The sequence below is a fragment of the Agelaius tricolor genome, unplaced genomic scaffold, assembly GCF_023055355.1.
Source record: "Agelaius tricolor isolate 1412-34295 unplaced genomic scaffold, bAgeTri1.0.p SCAF_3, whole genome shotgun sequence".
Classification (NCBI taxonomy): Eukaryota; Metazoa; Chordata; class Aves; order Passeriformes; family Icteridae; genus Agelaius; species Agelaius tricolor.
The window spans coordinates 32,568,644-32,586,072 of NW_027269263.1; the positions used below are offsets into that span (position 1 = coordinate 32,568,644).

The window sequence follows — 17,429 nt, forward strand, 5'->3', positions numbered from 1 at the left end:
AGTGAATGCTAACTTTAATTGGTAGTGCAAAGGTGTAATTTACCACAGTGTAGTAACTCATAGGATTTCACATCTGTACAGATTTGGGTGCATGCCATCTGTAAGACACCTGTACATTTTTCCAGAAAGGCTTCTGAAACTGGACACAAACTACACTGTATGAAATCACACCCCAAGTCAATACAAACACTGCATCTAAGAGTCAATATTTATTTGATTAATAACTTACAAAATTTAACAGATTTAATTTATGTAAGGAGAGCTAGTTTATTAAACATTTTACAGATTTTTTTGTTCACAATGTAATACACATCAAGATCTTGACAGTATTAAAATAATACTTGGCACAGTTATAAATAATATACAAAAAAATCCACAGCTTAAAATGTAGTGATGCTGTTTTACACATTAATTGAAAAAAAATCTGGTGGACATCAAAGAATACAAAAACCTGCAAAGAAACAGCACATGTTTAGGGCCAAGACAAAATTCCTATTTATTCTACCTATGTCAGATTAAGTTGGTCTGATCTGCTGTTGGTCTAAATCAGCTTAAGTTTCAGAAGCAATGCAGTTTTGGTTCAACAAGTGAATTTTAAGTTTGATAACTTGACAGAAAAAATGCTGCATAGTTGGCTCCCCCCTGCTTGCTTTATGATTTCACATCAACAATTCAGTGTTACTCAAGACAAGTTACATTTTGCACTGGAAACTTCATACATTCCAAATCCATATATGCCTGTTAATTTTCACAACTACCTACTATCGCTCAGATTCTGCAGGTCTCAACCAATCTGTCACCAGAGAGCTACTGGCATGGAAATAGTGCAGAACTTCCTACGTGCTACCAAGGATCACCTCTTCTTTTGCAAACATTTTTGACATGGAGTGCATGATACAATTCATGGCATTTAATGCTACTGGGCAAATGTGACCAAAACTTGCATCATGCACTGAACTGGGTGATATTTTAAAAAGTGTATTGAAGCTCCTCAAGCCAACCAACCCCCAACTAAAATGTGAAAAAGAAATGAACAAATATGCAGAACATCATTGGTGATTAAAACAAACCATAGTGTAAAGCTTTCAGGCTTTTTTCTGATTAGAAAAAAAATATGAATAACTGAAGTCAATCGTTTTCACAGAAATAGAGCATGTTTTTGTTAGGATTACAAATTTTGTCTGACAACAGTAGCCAAAGCTTCTTCACCCCTATACCCAGACCTCTCCTGTTAAAAGTGTCCAAGACAACATTGATTTTTCCAGTATTAAACATTCAAGGACTCTGATGCTGCACTTCTGTAAATCCTGATATCTGGTACTTGCAAACTAATTGTGTGTCTTGAGATCAATGAACAACTACAGAAAAAATGTTTACTTGCAAATACTGAACATCAACTATTTACAGTTTCACTGCTCCTCCTACTAAGGCAAGGGCCGGGAATACCACTAGATTGCTTTATTATCTGTAATCTGCGTATTACAGAAAACGCTAATTTTGCCAAGCATCAAACATGCAGTGAATTTGCAGGGCATAATGCCTATTAACAGCAATATTTAACATCACTAAAAGCTCATTAGATATCTTCCTATACTTTTTTGGTTGAATAAAATGAAAATGAGCAGCTTTAAATACACTAAACACACACTCACAGAGAGAAAACTATTTGATAAATTATTTATATACAGATACACATTCTTTACACTGGTCTCAGACATCTGCTTTCAGGACCCTCCCCAAACTCCCCTCACAGGTTCCTTGAACCACTGGGTTGCTACAGCACTTAGAAGAGAACTAAACTGATTCTCAGTCTCTCTGTAAACAATAGTTAAGGAAGCAGTGAACAATTCACTATGAGTATATGAAAACACCATAACAAAAATCAGTGCATCACATTCAGGAAAAGCCCCTTTGGAATGCAATCTCAGATCATTCCTTACCTTCCAAACACATCTGTAGCATGAGAACTTAAAAACAGAAATTAAGGGTGATTTCCACGTGCCAACGCACCATCTTCCTCAGAACACTGCTCTGCATTTTCTGCGCGCACGTGCCATTATGGGGATTCTTAATTTTTTGTTTTTGTTAAAGTTTGGATTCCATTATTTCACATCCAAATGAAATAAGCATTTCAGGCAACTTTGGGTTCTTCTTCTCTAATTGCATTCAATTTTAAACTATCTTGTCTTTTAATAACTGAGACTTTTGCTTTTACATCTGTGGTATCCCCCATGTAATTTCTCTTCCAATGTGTCTCCAAATACACTACACTGTACTGTATGAGGACCAAACCTACTACTAAAACATTGCTAGTTTGTAAGTTGCTTATACAATTACTTCAAAGATAATTATTTTTTCCCCACTTTTTTCCCTGAACATTATATACTGTAAACTAATTTTACAGGTGTATCATGCATTTAGGCAGGGCTTTAACTTTGACAGAAAAGCTTTCCTTATTGGCGCAGCTGTTTATTTCAGACTACATTATTTCAGAACAGGGTTGTTACAAGTATTGAGTTGTACCACTAACTGGTGGCAAAAACAATCACCAAAAAACGTGGGCAACATATTTTTACTCAACATTACCTGACGCGCCCTACTGCTATAACTTAACATGTTACAGGGGATCCCCACCACAGGATGTTTATAACAGTACTGAAAAGCACATTTTTCAATGTACATCTTACTACAGAAAATCTGTATTAATAAAATCACATTACAGGAACTACAACATAGCGATCAGTGAACTCTGTATCATGAAATTTAGTTTTATATTCTAGATTCTTGTTTCAGTGGAATAATTGATATTGGGATACAAATTTTTCTGCTCAGCACAATATAACTACTTATGTCAATACTTCAATAATCTCATGCTCCATTGTGAAAGACATTAAATAAAAAACCCGATAACAAATACTGTGAATATGTTGTCATGAATAATTCTCATGTTAAGAACTGTTAAAATCCTTTTTTGATCTTCCTCCTCTTCCTTATCAGGTTTGGCAGTTTATTCTGTCCATTTTTACTTTTGTTAATAAAATTCTGATGAAGAGAAGGTACCTTTATGATTCATCATCAGCCCTACACATAGCATGCTACTCTTCAAGGGATGCGGAGTTGAGAGAGAGAGAGAGGGAAAATTTTCCAGGCACCACTCAGGATGATATGCTCACAGGATGAAGGTGGTGCTACACTAGCTGGTAGCCTGATCCTGAAGTTTGGTCATATTCTATTGTATACTGCCTTGTCCAGTCCACAATAACAGGCCGAAAAAGACCACAGCATCTGAATTCAAAGAAGTCTATAATGTTCCTTATACATCCATGGCTAAAAACAAAAGAAAAACACACGTTAACAAGCAATATCATAGCTCATCTTACAAAGTACACAATCTTTTGCCTACCTACAAATTTGATTCTCCACCCTTAAAGTTTCTAACTTTAGAAAACAAGCTCTGTTCAGAATTTTTCTCATATTTGATAAGCAAGTTGATGAGTAAGTTCTGAAATAAGAAGTGGTCACCAGACTGGTAAATGTTTGATCCTTGGGCATAATCAAGACACCAACTTTCTTCCACTATCTACCAAAACATGTTTTTAGCAGTCCATCACCATGTAGCACAACCTCGTAGTTCAGATCCTGTTTTAAGAGGACAGTTGCATTGTACAGATGGATGCAAAACAAAATGGCATGAAATGAATGTCTTCCTAGAATAATTTCCATATTTATTGGTATCTGTTTCTGCATACATACTGGTTCACCAGCTGCAGGTCTAGAATCAACCAGGTCCCTTGACAACACAAAATTAAGAAAACATGATCTGAATTAAATAAACTATTCAAGCACTTTCTGTGGCTGAATCAATTAACTGTCAAATATTTAAGAAACCTACATAAAAACTCCCAACATGCTGGGGATTTTTAAATTAATTAGACATGGGCTGAATAGATCACAGTTTTCTGGAAGAGAAGCTCATGTAATGATATATGAGAGAGCAGGTCTAAGCGAAAAGGAGATGGAACTATTTGATGTCAATGCTTCATGTGACAGGTGATGCCAAGTCAGTTATTTCAGACATCTGGTGTTATTTTCAGGTGTAATTTTTATAACAGCAGCTATTTCAGTTAAAATGGTTTGTGAATGTGACAGCAATTTGGGATCAAACCAGCACTTTTTTCTTATCCTGTGCACCACCCTGTGTTTTCCAGGCAAATTATTTGGTTTTGTTACAACTCTAATCTGTAGGAACACTGCAACTACAAAAGATGCTTGTCTGCTTCCCACAAGTTTTCTATGAAGAGATATTAAAAAAAGACCACACAAATTCCTAGCACAGAAATCCATCTGCTACAGATCAGAATCACAGAATGGGCAGGTTGCATGGGACCACAGTGGGTCCTTGGCTCAAGCAGGGTCATCCTAGAGCTCATTGCACAGGATTGTGTGAATCCATGCTGACTGCTCCTGATCACAATTCCTATCTCCTTTACCCTCTGTGGCACCAGAAAGAGCAGCAGCTCCCACAGGAGGCACAGCATGTGCAGCAGGATGGAATGTGCTTTTTTCTTTTTCCAGCTCCTTTTGTAACATGCTCTCAACCCACCAATATACCAGCTTCATGCCTTTATTTATGTCCTGCTTTGGCTCCACAAGCTGCTCCATGACACTGTATTCCATCTCAGTGCTATTTCATCCCCAAGCTCCCATCTTTCATTTTGCACCCTCATCACTACAGAAACCAGAATCCTAACCTACTCTTTAACATACTGATGCCCAAAAACTGTATGCATCAGCTTGCTCTCACCCATGCAACACCCACTTCAGTTCCTGGGACATCCTGCTCCCTCCCCACAAACAGCTTTGGCCATGCTCTTCCTGATGAATAGGAAGAAAGTAAAGTCTCTTTTCTCACAGTAGAGAGAAAGGGGAGCTACTGCACACAGCAACTTCACCAGCACAGTAAGTATTACTCAGGAGAAAGTGCCCAGTGTGGAAATGAATGTCCAGGTCAACACAGACATGCTGCAGTAAGCAACTACCTCTGGTTTGAGCATCTGCTTTATAAAGATGATACTTATTTCCCCACCAACTCTACAGTGAAATACAACCACTGCTGGAAAGCATTCTTTTCTGTGTTTGTCCACCCTACACTACAAAACATTAATCACTTCCTTTAACTGGACAGAAGGTGTAACTGAAAATAGCTGACAGGATTCAGCACTTCAAGTAGAGAAAATAGTCTGGAAGTGTTTAGGTGTGTTCTGCTTCAACAAGCAATGTGATTCAAATGTATGCAAGGCTACACAAATAAGAAAACTGTATATGCTTCAAAACTTACTTGAATGGGCTTTCAATAGATGTGGTTGTAACTTTAAAGTGCTTATATCTTCTTGCATTCATCCTTTCATTTGTTGTGATACCCAAGCAAGATATCTTAAGACAGGAAGAATAAGTATTTTAGCTCACATAAAAATATGCAACCAAGTACTGCACAAGACAGACTGAAAAAGGACCAAATTTAAATTCATTTTTAAACAAACGAGTTTTTGACTGGGGAAATTATCAGGAGCAAACATAAACCATAAGACTTTGAAATTGATATATGTTTTAAGTGACAAATATTGTAAAAATGGAGGACAAAATTTAAACTTCCTGTAAGTTTTATCTAAGCTTTAGAGGATAATCTTTCCAGAAGATTTCCTGGAAATAGAAATAAAGTCTCATGGTTCATTAATGACAAGTCATACTTCAAGGCTTTCAGTATGACTTTTCTTTCCATAGAAAGGATAAAAAAAAAAAAAAACAAAAAACCTGGGTTTGGTCAGACTAGAGTATAATAATATGGCCTCAACTCACACTGAAGCAGTGTAAGAAATTATTGGATCCTCTTTCATGTTACCACTCCCTTTCTGTTAATAACATACAGCATTATTATAAATTTGCCCCATGGCCCTTATCCTCTATTAGTCTTTGTTGCCTTTTTCTGGTCTGTTTTACCTTTTTGTCATTCTGAGAATGAAAGCAGGAGGTAGGTATTTTAACCTCTTGCATAAAAAAAAAAAAAAAAAAAAGGCCATGTGAATTAGAGCAAAATGATGCCTAATACTGAGAGACAGCAGATGCTTGCCTCCTCCAGCAAGGCTGAGAGATTAAACACTTGGTCTAGCACAATGAACATGAAAATTTAAATGACAGAACTATTTGATACTCTTATGTCACTCCCAAGACATGGCATTATGAGTGAAGTGCCCTTCCATACCTGGTACATCTGACACATGAGTAACACAGCCACCCACATGAAGTGAAACACACTGTTTAGAAACATCCAAAACATCCACGGAGAACAGGTAGCGATCTGTGTAACGTAGGTCCAAAATCCATCCTTTGTGTAACTTGTCTCACAGTGGAAACCCCAGTCTAGAGGAAAAAAAAAGTCAAAAAATATACGAAGATTTAAGATATGTTTGTTTTCCAGCAACATATAATGCCCACATTAGAATGTGTTAAATTAAATAAGAAAATGACAAGTGCCAGAATTCTGAGCTTTACTTGCTCTCTCTTCCTTTCCCAGCTCCTTGAATACATGACACATACACATACTTGTCTGTGATGAAAAAAAAAAAAAAAGATCTAGAACAAGAAAAACATCTTCTAAATTAAAATACTCAATATAATAAAATATTAATGTGCAGTTCAATTCCAGGATAAAAACACCCAAAACCCTGATAAGGCAAAGACCTATAAAAATCCATATGAGGAGATAAAGTATTTAGAAGCAATATTTAGAAGCAAATTTAAAAAAAGCCAAAAATCACATTTACTCACAAGAGATACATCCATAGATCATCCAGCAGATCATAAAAAGCAGGAAGAACAGGTATCCCATAAAATAACGATGGTTCCCTGCTCCTAAAGTTGCACAACAGGGACCAAATTACTACTTTCAGCAGCAGAAAGACAACATAACACCAGAAAGTTTAGTGGCTTGCTTAGAAGTACTGCTTATTATTGTATATAGAAACATTATGCTACAATATTAAGCCCCTATAACTTCAAGAAAGTGAAATTAGCTGGTTTACTTATGATTTTTCTTTTATTTCTCAGACAACACAGCAACTTTTCTTTAATTTTCTGTCATGTTACAACTGCGATTCAGTAATTAATTTGTAACCTCTTTCATGAACGAATAAAATTATTGATAGACAATATTTAGAGCAAAAGTTGGTGACAGCTGTTGCAGAGCCCTTAACAGCCAGGAATTGAAAATTGATAAGCATTTTTTAAAAGCCACTGAAAAATCATCAAACTATGGAGTTCACTTTCTTAAAAGTAACAGAAATATGAACAAATATACAACCTTCCTTGATAATAAATTAACTCACATCTTATGTTTGGATGCCTGATGAAGCTAGCTAAAAATAAAATATCTGGTAAAACTTGTAAAACAAATACGTGTAACTGAACAAACAAGGCCTAAGAACCTAGCTGTAACAATGAATGGGATAAAAACAACTCTGCTTTTGACAGAATTCTAATGCAAGAAAACTCAGTTACTAAAAGACTGATCTATTTTTAACAGTAGTAGAGCTAAAAATATGCCTCTTATGAGAGTACATCATAATTCTGAAGTACTCAGGCTTCCTTCTGTTGGTAAAATATGTCCAGTGTTGCAACCTTCCAACAGCTCCAGGCTGTAAACTAAACCCACAGAGATAATGGGCTACAAAAGCTTTGGCTGTCATCATTTACCAGCACAGCATTTACTTCTTTATTATGTCAAATGTTTTCCCTCCTAAAACAAGAGCATCCTCTGGAGGCAGAAAATAATCAAGTGCTTTTAGCAAGTGAGCTGAAAGACTGTATAAATAAGACATGAGGAAAAACATACATATAACACAAGCTAGACTAAACATAAGACACTTCCTTGAAAATCAAACAAGTTCCTGAAAACACGAAATTATGTTGTAATATTGCCTTCGATCACCTAAGGGCATATGAGAAAGTGGTGGGAACGTCCCTAAGGTATCACTTTCATTTGCATTCTAAATTTTAGAACTGTTAAGTTTCATAGAACACATTCTGTAAAGAACACAGAAGTTAAACAGTGGCCTAGAAGCCCATCTGAGAAACATCTGATGGGATGCTTCTTTCAGCAACATCTTTAGTGATACTAAACAAAATTCTGCCTAACAGGAAATCCATATGTGTGAGGAAAGAACATGTAGCATTTAAAACTATAAATGAAATAGTACAATCTTGATCACAGTTTAAAAAGAAAAAAAATGTGAAAAAATAAACTGGAGAAACTGTATTTTGAATAAGATTAGGCAAAATACAGTACTGTGCTCTACAGCTGCCTCCTGGACTGGCAGGAATAGAGTAATCTTCTGCAGTTAAAATAAAATTTTAAAAACTGTAGAAAAACATAATGCTATTTTGATACTCCATTTAGAATATAAATATCATCACTTCCAGAGATTTGCTTGCTGTATTTTAACTAAAATTTTGAGGAAAACAATTTGCCCTAGTTGCCAATTCCTTTATTTTTCAAATAGTCTCCACTTTTTGTCAACCTCTTAAAAATGGTAAAAATATTCTAGGTCTCTTTATGTGCCAAGTTTTATCCCCAAAGGATTTATTTTAAAGTGTCTGTAAACACTCTTACAAGATTTCTCAGTCCTATCTTTAGCAACATTCTGATCCTTTTAACACATTCCACACACATCCAAATTCCACCTTTCCAGAAAGGCATGATTCATGTTTCCCTTTTTGGCAAACATACCACAAATGCTGTTTTAAGAATGGATGCTGTTTCGCAATCCCATGCTTAGAGTGACCATGCACCAATCTGAGACAGAGAAGCCATATAAGGTTGTTCAGACCACCACTCCCTCCAGGTCACTCCAGCTCCCATACTGTGATTTCTAATGCTTTTTCCCAGCATACTTTCAAGGGCCCTAAGCTTACTTTTACCTCCAGTTACCTCACTCTGTACACCACCACTAAAAGACAGATTCTACTTTTCCATCATCACTGTGACTTAAAAACCATTTCCTCCACCTACCCTGATCCCATCACTCATACACTCTCAATATACACAAACTAAGGGCTTTCCTCCCCCATTTGTTTTTTGTTTTTTTTCTAGTTACAGATTAAACTACTGGACCTTTCTGTCCCATTGACACATACTCCACAGTACTCTTGTAGAACTTGAGCCCATGCTCCCCTGCCTGTCTGAATTAAAAATTTCTTCGTTTCTCATTTTAAAACATCTAAAATATAAACCAAAAATACTCAGAAACATCTTTAGGAAACATAAAACAGAAGGGGGTGATATAAGTTGATTTCAACGAGACTTTACAGATGTTCTAATACAATTTAAATGCCAGGATTTTACTCTTGATTTTCAGACCAAACTACTCTGATTATTCATTATTATATCTATTTGAAAGGACTACAATGAAGCTTTTATGAAACTGTCAACTGTCAGTGAACCCAGGTCTTAACTCCTCCCCAAGATTAAAGTTACCTCTGCTTGTGTCCTAAAAAATTAAACACGTGAAGCAAGCTGCACTCATTTCCTAGCTGAGAGGTCTTCAGTGCTCCCTGCATAATAATGGTTTTCAAATAAGTTTCTCAAAAAATATGACTAGAAATAGCAGCATTTAGAGACTTTATTTCTGTTCTATATCCATTCATTTCATAATCACTGGGGAGAACAAAAGACAACCTGGATGGTCAAAAAGAGGAGAATACCTCAACAGGAAGTCGTTCTGGATCTAACTTGTATAATCATACCAATTTTAAATACGCATACTCTACCAAGAAGCTACTGAATATTGGTCAAAATGAAAAATTTCATCTTATGTAATGGATAATAATCAGTTGTGGAATTGGGACATACGTTTTCAGCAGTAAAGCTTTGGATCTTTTCATTACTAAACTTCATGTCAATTAAAATACATATGTAGCAAACTGAATTAGACACAGAATAATTTTGAGGACAGGGTATATAATAGACAACACAAATGAGAATAATGCAGAGAATCACACGTAGAAAAGGAATTAAGCTCAATATTGAAAAGCTTTTCTTAAAAGCCAAGTCACTTCCACTGTGAAATGAGAACAGGCAAGACTTTGCAGAGCATTTTAGCAAATTCCTCACCTACGCAGTTCCCCACCCACGGGCAGTGGTGATCAAACTTCGCTATACATCGATTGCAAACACCGCAGTGTTTGGACCTCACTGGCTTCCGTATCTGCAACGGATAACAAACATTTGTTTAGAAAAGCAAGTTACCCTGATGTATTTTAAATAGGAGAAAACACAAACCCTCAATTTAAATGTAGATTGATTGTGCTATTGTTAATTCCTCAGAGAACTTCAAACTTGAAGCTAATTCTACAGGCAACCCTAGCTATTTAGCTTAATCTACACACTTTTTAACACAAACATCCTGAAAACTGCACTGAAATTATTTTCACTTTTTTTTCTTATACGAAGAACTATTTTCCTCATACAAAGTTCTTCTATCACCTCCAGCTGTTGAGCTTTGTATAGCAACCAGCTTCATTTCAGCTTTTAACAATGAAAATAAAGAATGAGCTTGAGTTCCATGATTGTGTATCATTCATAACCAAGCTCTAACATAAACTTTTCAGGTTATTTTCTAAAGACAGAAATATGACTCAACAAGTAGAACTTGATGGAACTTAAAATGCTAAATTACTCCCAAATTTTTTTCTTGAAAGGTTATGTTTTGAAAGTGGTCTGAAATATATATGTATATACACACACATCGTTTTTAAGGTGCCACATCTGTATGTAATTTTCCAGCTTCAAGTTTGGAGATACAAACAGCAGTCACGTTCCACATACATCAGAGCTTTGCAGTGCTAACACTGATATGCGTGAGCATTTTGTATCTGCTAGTTAACTTCCAAAGAAAAAGCACGTTATATTTGCTTTACAAAAATTAAGATTTCTTCCCCCTACTTCTGACTATTGCCAGATAGGGAAACACACTTGATTTTTGAAAAAAATGTTTTACTAGAAGCACAACATAACTTTACTACAAGTTATAGAGGTAAGTGGAATGTCACATGCGATTTTTATAACTTGCTAGGTGTATAACCAACCAACCTGGTAGATATACTGGATACTTGAATTTTGACACTGGCAAGTTATTTCCAAAGAGATAATCTTTTTCCTCTCACTGCTGCATTTTTTTTTGTGCACATACTATGTATTGAAAATACTGCTTAGATTAAAGAGTACATATCAATTCTCCCTTTGAAACTGCAATAAGGTCAAATATGTGTTCATTACAGGAACACTAATTTCGGTTTAGCATTAAAGAAAAAAAAAAAAAACAAATGGAGAAATTGATCAAAAAATATACTACCAAGCAGGTACTGCAGAATATACTGAGGTCCAGACTTCCTGTCTCTGCAAGTTCTACTATTGTCTGCAGGAAAAATAAAATAAGAATTTAGCATATAAATAAATGGTGACAAGCATTTTCAGACCTGTTACTGTGAACCCTTTATTTCAGGTACTTTCTACACACAGGAGAAAATTCATTTCTGATCAAACTGATTTTGAATCTACTTTATTAAACCAATATGCATATTTACTTCTAAATTAATTCTAGTTTATACTTATTCCTAGTCACCTACTGTGATTTCAGTGCTGCTGGTGTGACTTTTGATACCCTGGACAATTTCATTATGAGTCCCTCTGACTTCAGTGGGAGTATAACACTACACTACAGACTAACAAAAGGATGTAAAAACAAATGTGCATGGTCTCATGCACATTCAACCCAAAACTGGAGTTCAGTATTTGCTTGTCCACAAGCAAAATCCCAAACCTGAGGAGAAAGAACTGAACAAGAGCAGATAAAGAGCTTTTAAATACAAGTCTTGTGCAGACCCAGGATCACTTCAGTCAGATCCACATCATTGTGCTTTGTAAACCTTTGTGTACCTTCTATGCTTTTGAACTATAGGAATATCTTATTTATTTATTCCTTCACTTGCTTTAAGAGTGATTTAGTTATTTTGTAACAAAGAATGAAGGACATGACATATTAAACTAACAAACATCTGAAATTGTTGCTTACTACACATTTCTAAACATAATTAACATGTTCATCTGAAATGAAGTTTCTTACTTAATTATTTCAAAGCTAAAGGCTAACTCAGCATTAAATACTTGAAGACAAATTATGAAAATGTTATGAAGTGCTACACTGCATGAAGGTAACACACATGTCCTACAGTGGTTCATACCCCTGGTAACAGAACATTTTACCATGTGGTTAGCTGCAATGTAAGAAATCCAAAACATTCACAGCCATATGCATCTGCCTCAAGAAGTTACATTTTGCAATTCCTATCCAGTTCAATGAGGCTTTTGGAACCACACTCGCCTACTTAATCAAGTAGATTAAATAAACTGGATATTTGTGCAATTTGCTGAATCCAATCCAAAGTGTCATAGTTGACTACTCTACTTAATCTAGTCCAGTTCAAGGAGTAGAATTTAGTTGGGAATTTACTTAAGTAACTGGCAATAACAGAAACGGAATTTTCAGAGTAAATCCAAATCTGCATTTTGACTAAGAACTCAGCTATAGCCTATTGCAGAACACAAAAATTATTTCATTGACACCATCCTTTTAATGGCTATTATATTTTCATTCCTACATAAGAACATAACTCCAAGTGGTCTGATTTTGATTCACACAGGTCTTTTCACAAATAACCATGAAGTAGAAGCTCAAAGTTCATTTTAGGTGGAATGTTGGCTTCTAGGAAACTTAAACAAAACAAAACAGTTTTGCTGCTTGTATAAATTTGGCATATTCAATGCTCATTTTGGCTGCTGAGAACAACGTACTTAATTTAAAATAACAATATGAGATGCTAATAATGATACAATGTCTTAGATATCATTAGATCACCCATGTTTTCTCTGACATTTATGCCAAAAAAAAAAAGCCCACCCCAAACTGCCTGGGGTTATTGCTTCCTGCCTGGAAGGAACTGCCTGGCTGTTGTAGCTTCAAAATGTTTGTCAGTCTAATACTTTTAGATACAAAGGTAAAGAAAATTAGAGGTGCTTACAAGTCTGGAAAGTTTTCATAGAATTAACTAACACTTTTCCCATAATGGGCTATTTGTTTCAGTACAGCAAAAGTCTGAAACTTCACATTTCCTTTTTCACTTAACTGCTTTTCAAACTTTTAATATTGAAAATTCAAGTTACAATTTTATTTTGCTACTCAAAATGACTAATATGCAATCTTGCACCAGTTAAGTCTTGAAATGCATTCCACATGTTAAAAAATAAATCTGGAAGACTTTTCAACATTTTAAACTTTTTTTTTATACAACTTACTGAAATGCAATGTACTGACTAGTAAACTAAATACTCTGATCAGCTGGTGGAAGGCTGTTGAAGAACAAGTTCGTATCTCTTGGCTTTACCTTTTTCTTTTGTTCTTCCGTGGCTTTGATGATCCCCGGATCAGATTTCCAGGATTTTCCAAAATTGTAGAAAAGTGCAACACTATTAGCAAGGAACGGAAGATGTATAAAGAAAAAATTGAGATGTGTTTACAGTCAAGGAATCTCAAGTGTAAAACTGAATTTCCTCTTCAACATTCTCACTGATAATTCTGAAACAAAATTTAACTAAATTAAATTTTACTAATGCCCTTGAGTCACTGTCTTCAAAATTAACAAAATTCAGCACTGCTGTAAGAACTAGCTTGGTACTCAGCATTTGTCATTGCTCAACCTTCAAAACTTACTTTTCAGAATGGTCTGTTCCATAAGGTATTTCTAAAGCATTTATCATTCTAAAGGATGAATAACAATAGTTCCGTTTTTGTAACTGTTTTGCCTTTTAATTAAATTAAATCCCATGAAATTTATCTTCTCAATAACTATTTCCTGTTTTCAGAATAAACATTTTGGAGCTCTATTTATAAAACAGACATTCGACTGCCTATGTCTTCACTGGCTTGACATTCCTATGATATCACAGGACAGCCTGCTTCTGGCCATAGAAGGAATTTTGCTGCAATGGCCACTGTTGCACAGCAATCATGTCCCAACACCACTTATCTCCAAGAAAGGTAGTGTCTGAAACCTGGTCCTGTAATAAGGCAATACACATATTTTGCATCACTGAAAGTTATTTTTAACCTCCTAATATGTCTAATACTTTAAAAACCACAGGATTTATTATTCTCTAGAAGTGTTTATAAAACCAGTTACCATAAAGACAGAAAATAGCCATTTGTTTTAAAATACATTTCCTGCATTCAATGTCTTGTCATGTAACATGCTAGTCTTACAGCACTTGACATTTCTTCAGAGAATTAAAACATTTTTAGCAGTGATGTTGAAAAACCAAATACTTCAGATGTTTCTCTTCCACAAAAGGAAAATTATTTATTTTCATAAACCTACAAAAGACCTGACAAAACTGAATGAAGACACCTGCTGTCACTGCCACTTACAACTGCCAGAAGATGCCCCACTTGACAAATCTGTGGTGGCAGAAGCCTCTACAGCATTATCCAAACAAAAAGGACACCTAGTACTCAGGCAGAAAACACTACACACCCAAATTACACTGTATTTTGAGGAACTTAGATACATTCAGATCTAAACAGCTTGCAATGCAAAAGAACCCAGAAATGCAAACAAATACAAGTAGGCCCCTTTGAGCATTTCTGTAATGCTAAAGAAGTCTCATTGTTCATGTGAAATGTATCACAAATAATTTTTGTCTTCCTCCAGTTGGGGCAAGGAATTGGCTGTGAATTTCTAATAAAAAATATTGGCAAGATAAATTAAAATTTTAATAAAGTATCTTATATAGTAGAATGTTAGTATCAGCTTACTAAAGGCAATTAATCTTTCTAGTAACAAGATGTTTCCTGCAAGTTTATAATGGGGGAAAAAACATCAACTATACTATAACCTAAACATTCACAGTTCTATTTTATACATTAGAGATTAAAAGTTCTGACGTCAAAATTTACACAATCCAACTTCCTATTTTTTTCTAAAGCTACCTGCTGCCAAGAAGAAGCTGGTGCAACTGAACTGCTTAGCTAGAGAGAGGTTACATTTTTTTTAGAATACTAAAATAATTGGTGGGTTTTTTATAACAGTGAAAACTGATTTTCCATTAAATGTACCTTAATCAGACAACCATTACAAACAATGAAGGTACAACTGGAACCAATTTCATGACCCATTTCTAAATACCATACATCATGTCTAGACTTTTAAAGAAGATGTGAGAAAAGACTAAGAGGGTTTTCATAATGATTTGCAATTGTTTTTCTGCTAACTTAAATTTGGATAACCTGTAACAAAGCAGCAGAGTCCATTGTCTCAATGGACTTCTCCCCCATTTTACTCCCTCAAATACAGAGGGAACATAAGAGACACCCCCCAGAACCTGTTTTCCCTGTCTTTTTATCAGGTGGTGTCAGATGAGAGCAATGCTGACAATGCAAATTGTGGCAGATAAAGAGATTTCTCTGCTGCAGCTGGGAAACTACATGAGAATTTGTAAGTTTTCTCCAGGGTATTTCCAGCATGTGATGTAGGTAAACAACTTCAAGTGTTGGATTCATCTCACCCACTTTAAATCACTCACTATGCCTTCACAGACATCAGGAAGGAAAAAAGCCATGTCCCATCTATTTTCAGTATTAAGATATTTAAATTATATAAGAGAAGCAGAGCCTTACAAGTGGCTATTTTTTCCCACTGGCTATGAAGAGTGTTTAAACTTCACTACAGATGCCCACACTAGAGGTATCTAAAATCATACTGAACTTCCTTCTGAAGTCTACTTTGAAAGAGATCTTAGCAACTTGCATCATAGACATCTCTCAAAACTCTTCACATGTAAGAAATTCTTGTAGGTTTGCAATAGCTTCAGAGTAGAGTAGGGAACTGGTTCTCTAGGGAGTGTCTCGTTTTGTGTTAACATCCTCATTTACAGCTACACAAGGAAAAAGTATATTACTATATTATTAAAGGCTGCAAAATGTATAATATACCAGGCATTCACAACTCCTGCCTTACCACCAATTTGCTCCTCTTTTATGCAGTTTCCCCAGTTTTCATTGAGAGACAAAGCAGAAACACCCACAAAACACTTCCTACTTTTAGTCCTGATCAATATTCTTTAATTATTAGAACAAGGACAAGATGCTGAAAATCATTACAGGAATTGGAATGAAAAGGATCATCTCATTAAAAAGAAAATTAAAACCAAACAAGCACCACACAACCCCTAAGCCAGGTAAACATGGGATAAGTTAATTTTTCATTGTGAACTGTAGTCTATTTAAAAAGTCCCAAATACATGCAGCTTCCTGCTATCAGGTATCATACAAGTCTGAGATCAAGCCAAAATGCACATTATAGACCCAGATATGCCCTTTCACTAACCAAAAATCCTCTTCTCTGCACAGAAAAATCTGCAGCCAGTGTAAGGTGTCAGAGATCAAATATATGCTAATAAACCTGCCAATTCACAGAATCACAGCATCACAGAATGGGTCTCTTCCAGGCTGGAAGAGACCACAGTGGGTCATCTGGTCCAACCTTCCTGCTCAAGCAAGGTCACACCAGAGCACACAGCACAGGATTGTGTCCAGACTGTTCTGGAATACTGAAGAGAGACTCCAGAACCTCTCTGGGCAATCTGTTCCAGTGCATGCTCACCTTCATGGTAAAGAAGCTCCTTTTCATATTCAGGTGGAACTTTCTGTGCATCAATTTCTGCCCATTGCCTCTTGTCCTACTGCTTAGCACAATTAGGAAGAGCCTGGAAACATCCTCTGACACTCTCTCTTTAGATCCTTATAGACATTGATGACTACTGTCTCTCAGACATCTCTTTTTGAGTCTCAACAGGCCCAACTCCCTCAGCCTTTCCTTACAAGGAAGATGCTTCAAATCCCCAATTCATAACAGCTGTACATCTGGATCTAAGAGTCCAGGCAGGTAACAGGAGATAGCTACATGAGAAGCCTCATTTCACTAGACATTTATTAGACAAAATCAGTTTGTAATTAACTGAAGCTCTGCAAAAGCCCTCTATCTCCATTTCTATCAGACATAAAAGAATCCTTTAGCTTACAAATTATTTCAGTTAGCCTATCTCCTCCACACTGGATTTTTTTTTAAAACTTTTTTCTTTAACTTTAGAAAAAGTATTTAGACATGGGAACAGAAGCTCTGGACAGCTGGGCCCAGAGTTTAGATTTTTTGGGTCTTTGGTTCCTGTAGAAAAACAGCTGCTGACTTCTTTTTTTCTGTATGAAGACTTTTTGCTCTTTTCCTGAAACTAATTTTGGTAATAAATTTTTTTTTCACTGCTTAAC

The 17,429-nt window shown here is 35.7% G+C and overlaps 1 protein-coding gene across 1 annotated transcript in view; it reads right to left on the reverse strand.

Moving 5' to 3' along the window:
* Positions 1-196: 196 nt before the first annotated feature.
* The window catches only part of ZDHHC17 (zinc finger DHHC-type palmitoyltransferase 17), a 66,039-nt gene continuing 48,806 nt past the window's right edge, over positions 197-17,429 (reverse strand). The window contains exons 11-17 of the mRNA XM_071423380.1: positions 13,495-13,617; positions 11,406-11,468; positions 10,166-10,259; positions 6,826-6,909; positions 6,260-6,417; positions 5,339-5,433; positions 197-3,327 (exon numbers count right to left, since the gene is read on the reverse strand). Of these exons, the coding sequence (XP_071279481.1) occupies positions 3,189-3,327; positions 5,339-5,433; positions 6,260-6,417; positions 6,826-6,909; positions 10,166-10,259; positions 11,406-11,468; positions 13,495-13,617 (756 nt within the window). The 3' untranslated portion in view covers positions 197-3,188. The remainder of the gene's footprint in view (positions 3,328-5,338; positions 5,434-6,259; positions 6,418-6,825; positions 6,910-10,165; positions 10,260-11,405; positions 11,469-13,494; positions 13,618-17,429) is intronic.